The sequence below is a fragment of the Primulina tabacum genome, chromosome 14 (assembly GCF_025594145.1).
Source record: "Primulina tabacum isolate GXHZ01 chromosome 14, ASM2559414v2, whole genome shotgun sequence".
NCBI classification, from domain to species: Eukaryota; Viridiplantae; Streptophyta; class Magnoliopsida; order Lamiales; family Gesneriaceae; genus Primulina; species Primulina tabacum.
Window position 1 is genome coordinate 15,135,354 of NC_134563.1, and position 8,713 is coordinate 15,144,066.

The window sequence follows — 8,713 nt, forward strand, 5'->3', positions numbered from 1 at the left end:
GGGGAGAGAACTTTAATTCAAGGGGAGATACACTCTAACTCAGTGGGAGCTTAACTAAGTGAAGAAATGATCAAAATTATCATTTTTGGATGTTTTGTTCAGAAAGACAAAAAGTGGAGATTGAAATGAATATTTTTTATATTTATTATTTTTTTATAATTTGATATTATCAATTTAAGATTTTGTCTTTCTATATTATAAGATTTTGCTTGATTTATTTATAGATATTAGAGGATTTTTTTTCAATGTCATTTATCTCTAATGAAAATCTTGTTTCCATATTTTCTAGGACTCTTTTATGGAATTGTTTTTAGGTCAAGTATTGGATATAAATATGGAGCGCCTAACAGCTGTGGAAGCGTGCTTTTTGTGGCTTTTTCGTGGGGTTTGGACAGCAGACTTTTGCAGAGAATGCATAGAAGATAATTTTAATGTTGAAGAATTTGAGTGATTGATTCACGTTTATGCCGTGTTGTTGATTGGTGTTCAAGGCACTTAAAGAACACCACTGACGCAGAGTGTTGATCGAATAGTGTTTTTTTATATGTTTAAGCAACTTCGGTTTATGCATCTAGTTTTTGGTTGGTTTATTTTGATACATTTTAATTTATTGAAGTGTCAAGAAATTTGGTTTTATTATTGTCACTAGTATTGTTTTGTGTAAACGATTTACATATTTTTCTTGTGAATTTTTGCCATGAGACGTTGTACAAGTATTTATACTTGTACATATTTTAAATATGTCCTTTGTTTGTTAATATTATATTTTCATTTATAATTAACTTTCGCGGCATGTTATGTGCTCGTGTTGACAACACTATGCCACAACACTAACTCATGATACACACAATTTAATTTATTTTCTATTCGTTTATGATCAACAACGCTCTTTCAGGCATCATTAGAGAGCCCATACTTGTGGAATACTACAGAAACGTTAAGTGTCCATGTTAGATAGAAAAAATGGTCCACCGCATTTCAGAGCACCAAGTTCAATCCAATGTTCCAAAAATGGGCGTATGCGTTAAGCGGTAGCCTACCGTCCAAGAAAAATGCTAGGCGGTTATGGCTGTGATTTTTAATTTTTATTATTCTTTTCGTTTTTAAAAAAAAAAAAATCGAGTTAGTTTAAACACTGAATTAATGTCCTAAAATAAGAAACATCATCTTATTTTTTTATTAGTCTTATTTTTCTCATGGAATTAATGTCCTAAAATAAGAAACATCATCTTATTTTTTTATTAGTCTTATTCTTCTCATTTATATCAATGATTTAATATCTTAAAATGAAAATAAAATAAAAAATAATTTAAAGACATTAAGACGGCTAAGTGCTTTTTAGAACTCTGATTCAATCAGAAAGTAAAGATTGTGCACGAGCTAAGTCAAATCGTGAACTGTCGGTATTTGGATTAGCGGCATCTTTGGCAGCATGGAATCCGCATTATAAAAATACAGACAGATTATGAAGTGCATTTCAAGATGGAAATCTCCCTCAGTCGTACAAGTGCCTCCACAGCCTTTGACATAGAATAAGGACATTTCTTTCTGTCAAGAATTTGGATTCAAAGAGAAAATAGGGGACGTTTTTTTTGACATAATAAGCCGGCGATAGCTGAAAGGAACAAATTAGATGACCAACTTTTATCCTATTTATGTATCATAAAGAAGCCATTTTGTCATTAAGTGTTACGACCAAATCATGTGCATCATCGAGTAGCTTCCATACATCGAGATGCCCAGCCATCGCGTTGCACTCCCTTAAAATCTCATCCATACTGCTATACTTCTCTATTATCTGTTTCCTCCTTTGTAACACAGAAGCTGCAATCGCGTAAAGCAAGAGGTCGTCGGTTGGTGGGGCGCGTTGCCTCATTCTACTCCACGCTAGTTTCCCAATTCCGGCCCTAATTGCAGCCTGATCAGCCCACATCACCTCCCAAAGGCACATGGTTTGCTCAAAAGTTAGTTCCCTTCGGAAAAGTACGACCACCATTCTGTACACGAAAAAGCAATCCTCAGCCTGAAGTTTCCCCAAGTGCCTGTAAAGATGCGAGTCCTTGTATTTGATGATTTTAGAAACAATACCCAGCTGCCTTCTGATTCCCACTTCATCGAGCCTGAAATTGTGACGGGCCTTCTTCATGAAACCAACAAAACACCAAAAAGCTATGTGGTCGTCTGCTATCACCGAGATTATGGGAGAAAGTAGATCACTCATTCCCTGGCAGTACCCAATTTCAGGGTCATACAGTGCATAGGCTTCAAGAATGGCAACTAAACGGGAAGCATGGAGGATTCTGGCAGGATCAAGATGATCATAATCCTTCAATCCCACAACCTCAGCCGAACGACGTGCTTCGATATCTGATACACTCGCCAAAGCTGGGGAATATGCAATCCATTCACCATTAGCTCGAATTGCATCGAGGCGGATAATTCGTTGCCAGGTAGAAAAATCTTCTGAACTACGAAGTTTTGACTGAACTTCCATTTTCGAGGGAGACAAGTCCTCCTTTGATGGCATCTCACTATCATTTTCCCCCGTGCTTTCTGTTAAATTGAAAGTTTGACTCACTTCAGGATCATCCGACAAGTCGGAGTCTGAGGATTCAGACTCAGAGGGAAAATTCGAGTCTGCAATTGATTTAGAACCAGTATATCCATCCATCTTCATTCCAGGAGTCTGTTCCGATTCCTCATTATATGGGAACCCTTCCTCGCTAGAAAGGGATTCCCTGGCACTCACAACATCTTCGGAAACAGTAGAATCTATGTCTTCAGTGTGACATCCACCTTCTCCGTTGCTAATTTCACCACTTCCGTCTTGCTTTAGAAGTTTTTTGTTTTGTTTAAGGTATTGGCGACATTGTCTTCGTAAGTTCTCATATTCCTTTCTGCATGCGGATGAGAATACATACCAATGTGGGATAAGCTAGTAACAAGAACATCAAATAACCAAAAATAAAAGTACACAACTAAGCTAATAGTAGGTATACTCTATCGAGAGGGATTGCGATGGAGAAGAATGGAACTAAGATAATGTTTGGCAAAGTTTTTTGGTGTTTTGGGAAAATGAGTTTTGGGAGATTATACAATAGAATGTGATTTATATGTTTAGTTTCATGTTTATAGAATTTTTTTTTACCACAAATACCATATTATGTAAGAATTTGTGAGGTCGATGATGTCACATTATATGAATTGAGTTATTTTATTGGTACTCGACAAATGTGTAAAATTTAACAACATAATATATTTGAATAAATGATGATATAATATTTTTTAAAGAAATAATGGATGTCGAATTAGAAGTAACAATCCTATATGGAGATTAAAATGTATGATTGGAAAATTGTAATAAAGAATGCAATATATGTTTTGCATTTCAGTAGAATGAAACGTTTTTAGTTAACGGAAATGAACATAGCCTAAGTTTGTGACAGTACCTATTTTGTGTTCTAGTGATGTCTCTTTCTTCTTTGGAACTGGATAGGTCATATCTGCCACAGAAAAAGAAAACAAGTCAGGAAAAACAAGAAATTTATCTTCGCACGGGATACTTTTTCAAACACGTGATAAAGGAAAGCAGAGACCACATACACGATCAGAGAAAATGATTCGACTGAAGATGAAAATGTATCTACTATGCATTGCTAGCATACAAAGTTTTGTTCAATACAAGAAAGTTTTCTAAAAGAATCGAAATGTTAACAAAAATTACATATTGTTTGCGACAATACAAATAGGGTTTTGGCAACTAGAATGAATATATAAATCAAATATCTTTGCCTTTAAAACGAACATATAAATAGTAAAGAATGAAGGAAGGAGGAGCTAAGCATGGAGGTCTGAAAGAAGAGGAACTCATGGAGGGACAAAAATTATGAGTAATGACAGTAACTAGTTTGTTGTAAGCACGGATGAAAATCAGAAATGTTACAACGCTCCGCGTCAAAAATGCTTTAGCGTCTAAAGGAAAATTTTATCACAATTCTGAACGCAAAGTTAAGCACATAAATTACATTCAGGTTCATATTCCAAAAGATACATTAACTTACACGCCAAGAAGAAATGGCCAAACCTCTGCCCGTATACTTGGATCAACACCCTACAGAAAATAGTAACACAAATCCATTCAAACAATTTTTTCCGGCCACAATTGTTCAGTCACTCCATAGAGAAGACAATTAAAGTAACATGAAAGCCAAGAAAACTAGAAGCTACATAAGAGTTAAACTTACTCCACTGCGAACTTTCTTGAGAAATTTAATTCCATTGTCACGAAGTTTTCCATCTGGAGTGATAAAATTTCTCCACTGATGAGGTAAGAGTACATGTTTTCTTTTTCTTCGATACCATGGGGATTTGAGACGACCACTGCAATGGATGATAGAACAAAACTATTTAGTTGAAAATGACCGATAAACTATGCTCACAAAATAACAAGAGTCACAATCATGGGAATACAGTTTTCTACAACACGATATAGAAGTAGAAAACTACTTCAGCACACATTCTAGCAACTTCCGACTGAAGGTATTCTTTTCCCAAATAGCATCTTCAAAATGAAACCTACAAGAGATTATTTTGCCACCAACACAAATACAGGTGTCTAGGATAGGCTTCAGCAAACAATAAGATGTGTGCTAATGTTCAATCACCCAAACCAAAAACATGTTTTTCCTTCCATTTTAAAAAGACAACTACTCTACATGGTCCTTGAAATTTTTATTAAAAAATTATAAAGACAACACCTTTTACTTAAATTATTATAACATTAAAAGCAAAATTGTGAATATTTACAAAAAAATCTAGAGAACATAATTCCCAACTTTAAGATCCTGTACTTGTGAGTATTTACAAAAAAACTCGATTCACGTCTAAAGAATGAGCTAACATTACATAAATATTTCGTCTAATTCAAGTGATATATGGCAATTTGGAAAGGCCGGAACTTGATCGAAATGACGAAACTGAGAAGGTGGAGGTCGGGCAAGACAGCCTTTCAGACTAGAAACAAACTGATACAATCACTTCCCTGTTAAATTAAGCAACACAAAAGCTGAAACAGACATGTAAGGACAAAATTCTTAGGGTCGGTATGGCTTGGTTTTCCTATTCATATGAGCCCCCTCGCGCTTTTAAGGCCTAAAACTACACAACATGTACATATAATCAAAGTCTGGAGCACATCTTTGACTGCCAGCGAGTCAATTTCAAAGTCACTCGTCCTATTTCACTCAAACACAAAATCGAGAACAAAAAACACTATCCAAACTGGCTCCGGCCACAAAGGGTTAATAGATTGATCAGAAGAAAGGGGTGAACTGATAAAGATTTGTCCAAAAAATAGAATTACCCTCAAGATCTGAACTTAAATAAGCCAAAATGTGTACCAATAGATTTTTAACATATATATATATGATAACAGGAAGTATTCTTAGAAAGAGAAATAGAAAGGCTAACCGATCAGAAGAGGAAGAAGAAGAACAATTAGCTGGTGAGGATAAAGCTACTACGAATAGAACCGATCTCAAATGGTTCCACGACGAAGATGACGGTGAAGACAATGACGAATTTGAGGATGATGATTGTGACGAAGATTTTGAAGATGAAGATATCTGACTTCGTCTAACAGCTCTCATCTAGAAACCTTTCTTTATCTTTCCTACTTGTGCAATAAATTACTCTCCCTAGCAGTTTCAACACCGGATTTCAGTTTTTCTTTTTTTTCGCTTTTTACCTAGTCGTGTAGAACACGGCGGCGGCCAACACAAGACCCGCTAACGCCGTGACGGCGAAAGTTACGAAGCCATTAGCAGTCCTGTCCATCCAGAATCCGCCGTCACCGCCGTTGAACACAGCTCTCCTCAGCTGACCGATATTACCTCCAATCGCTCCAACTGCCGCCAAGCCTCCGGAGAGCATGGAACGGAGTTTCGGAACCACAATTTTTCCCCAGGGATGCCGCGACAAGCCTAGTTCATTCTCCACCATTAACCAAGCGAAAAAACAACTGCGATGAAGTTTTTGAACTCACTTTGCTTCGCCTTCTTCACTTCAATGGATCCCGAATCAATCCAATTTCCTTCATCATTTTCTTCTCGTAGAAATATTTTCGTTTTGAGCTTACGAAGTTTACGAGGCCATCAATCATGTGGACTGTGTAGGGTTTGGATGTAAGGAACAAGGGCAAGTGGAAGACCCTGCTTCTCAGCCACACGACGTCGTACTGCCTGTAGTTTTTTTTTTTTTTAATAAAAATTAATAATAATAATTTTCATGTGCTTGCAGGTGGCGACAATAATTATTGTTTATTAATAATTAGTATGAATTCTAAAGTAGATAAATCATATGGCTTGGCTTTTATCCAAGTTATGTTTTAGGTAACGGTGTCAAAATGCAACACGACTCGTCAATTTGATAAGATCCAACACGAAAAAAATTAGATTCCGATTAATGTTTTTTGGGTTCAGTTCGGGTTCGGGTTGGATGGGTTCGGGTTAGTGACAGGTTAGACGGGTTCGGGCTGGGTCGAGTTGGGTCGCGGATGACTTTTTTTGAAAATATTAGTTATATTTTTATATATGGTATGTTTTAACAAAATTTATTGTATATTTATATGATAATTTTCATCATTTAATATTTATTTTGTATATTTTTTATTTTTTAACAAATTGTTTATTTGATTTAGTAAATATACTTTAATTTTCTACAATTAAATTTTCAAATTTAAATCGAAAATTTTATTATTATGTGTTTAAATTAAAATATTATTATTTTTTTTATTTTTTTGGAATTTTTTTCATTAATTTTTTTTAAAAAAATAAATAAAATTCGGGTTAGACGGGTTGAGTCGGGGTAGACGGGTTCGTGTTCGAGTTGAGGGTTTTCGGGTTGCTTCGGGTTCGGGTTGAAAAAAAAATAAAAAAATTTCACGGGTTGACCTGAAACCCGACCCACCCGACCTGATTGACACCCCCCCTAGTTTTAGGTAAATCTGTGAAAAATCTTTCTATTAATATTGAGTGATATTGATGTTGAAATTCGTGAAGTAAAAATATGATACCTAAATTATACAAATAAAACATAATTCGAGTCTACAAATACTTGATCTTACCCTTTAAATATCCAAATCCGATTATTTGAGGATGTCAAAATATATATTAATATTGAGTAGCCTTTGATGATGAAATTTGTGAATTAAAAATATGGTACCTAAATTGATACAAAGAGTATCTAATTCGATATCACATATACTTTGATTTTACCTTTTTAAGAGTCAATTTTCATGTTGGGATCGGGAAAGAGTTGGGGGGCGAATGAACTCTTTCAAATTTTGCTTTATAAAACTGGTTTTCAGCCGTTTTAAAGCGGTTGAAAATTCTTCTCAAACTTGTCAGAAATCACTGTAAAGTGCGGAAAACGGTTCAAGATTTCGAATGATGGCTTTAAACTTGTTAGCAAACTTATCAACAAATATAGCGAAAAGTAAGTGTTTGCAGGAAGTAAAGGGTTAGATCGATGCTACATGTGGGGACAGTGCCCTCACATGGTTTGGATTGACAAGATTCACACACATATGTGATTTTAAAAAAATTAGTGGACCCCATGTATGTGTGGCTAAATTTGGACCCTTGATTCTATCATGGGTGTAGAGCCCCTACATGTAGGATGGAATGAACCGAAGCAAAGACACAAGGTTTTTATGGATGTTCGGAGATGAAAACTCCTACCTAACCCATTCTTCTCTTTAGGAAGGATTCCACTAAAAAAATTTGTCTTTACAAAAACTCTTTGCAACAGGCCACTCCAATCAAGACTTATCACACTGCCTGTTTTGGAACTCTTAGTGTAACGTCCCAAAAATTTGAAGGTTCACGTAAACCACATGCATGCAAATTATTAAATATATTTTGTATTTTATTAAAATGTTTAAATGAATTAAATGCATGTTTATTTCATGAATTTGTGTTTTAATTCATGGTTTATTTAAAATTTCATGCATTAATATTTTAAGTTGCATTTCGCATTCGAACGAGGAACGGAAACGGGAAAAAAATTAAGAAAAATATTTTTATTGAATGATTAATTTTAATTAATTAATATAAGGTGTTTAAAATGTATTTTTCAAGAAATGAGCTTGGTTGGGTATTTTTACCCGCCAAAGCATATTTTTAATGGGTACGCAAATTTTATCGAAACATGGGATTTTTTGAGGGTTCGAGCAATATTTTCAAAAACTTACCAAAACGAAATATTTTTCGGGAGTGTATTTAGGTTTGATGGGCCTATTTTTAAGCTTAGTGGGCTTAAGACCTTTTTAAACTTTTTAAAATATATTAAAGGGCTCATTAGCACTTTGTTTACTATTTAATTACTACACTAAACACACCCTAAACCTAAATCTGCACATAAGAGCCGCCCACCCCTCCATCAGCCACTCTTTTCACGAGAATTTCAGCAGCAGGGTGCAAAACTTTTGGCCATAGCCATTTCTTTCAAGAAAAATTCCTCCGGCAATTCCCCGACGCTCGTTTCTTCGACCTTCTTGCGTAAAATACATCAAGGCACGCCATGTATCTCCTTTATCATCATTTACACCATGATTATATGTTGTTGTTTACATTTTTGCATGAATTTTCGTTGGTCCCTCTTTTAGCATCGTTCTTATAAAGGTTTTGACACGTAAATGCATTTATCTTGTGTG

General features: G+C 35.2%; 1 protein-coding gene across 2 annotated transcripts; it reads right to left on the minus strand.

Annotated features, from left to right (window-relative positions):
* Positions 1-1,611: 1,611 nt before the first annotated feature.
* Positions 1,612-6,247, minus strand: LOC142524317 (rab GTPase-activating protein 22-like). Of its 2 annotated transcripts, none has more exons than XM_075628245.1 (5): positions 5,747-6,247; positions 4,245-4,380; positions 4,062-4,111; positions 3,450-3,503; positions 1,612-2,897 (listed from the first exon to the last, which is right to left on the minus strand). In XM_075628245.1, exons 1-5 carry the CDS (start codon positions 5,998-6,000, stop codon positions 1,661-1,663), a joined length of 1,731 nt encoding a protein of 576 aa, XP_075484360.1. In that variant the 5' UTR covers positions 6,001-6,247; the 3' UTR covers positions 1,612-1,660. The 2 variants fall into 2 exon arrangements, with proteins under 2 accessions (XP_075484360.1, XP_075484362.1); XM_075628247.1 differs by having other exon boundaries at positions 5,470-5,954.
* Positions 6,248-8,713: the final 2,466 nt, after the last annotated feature.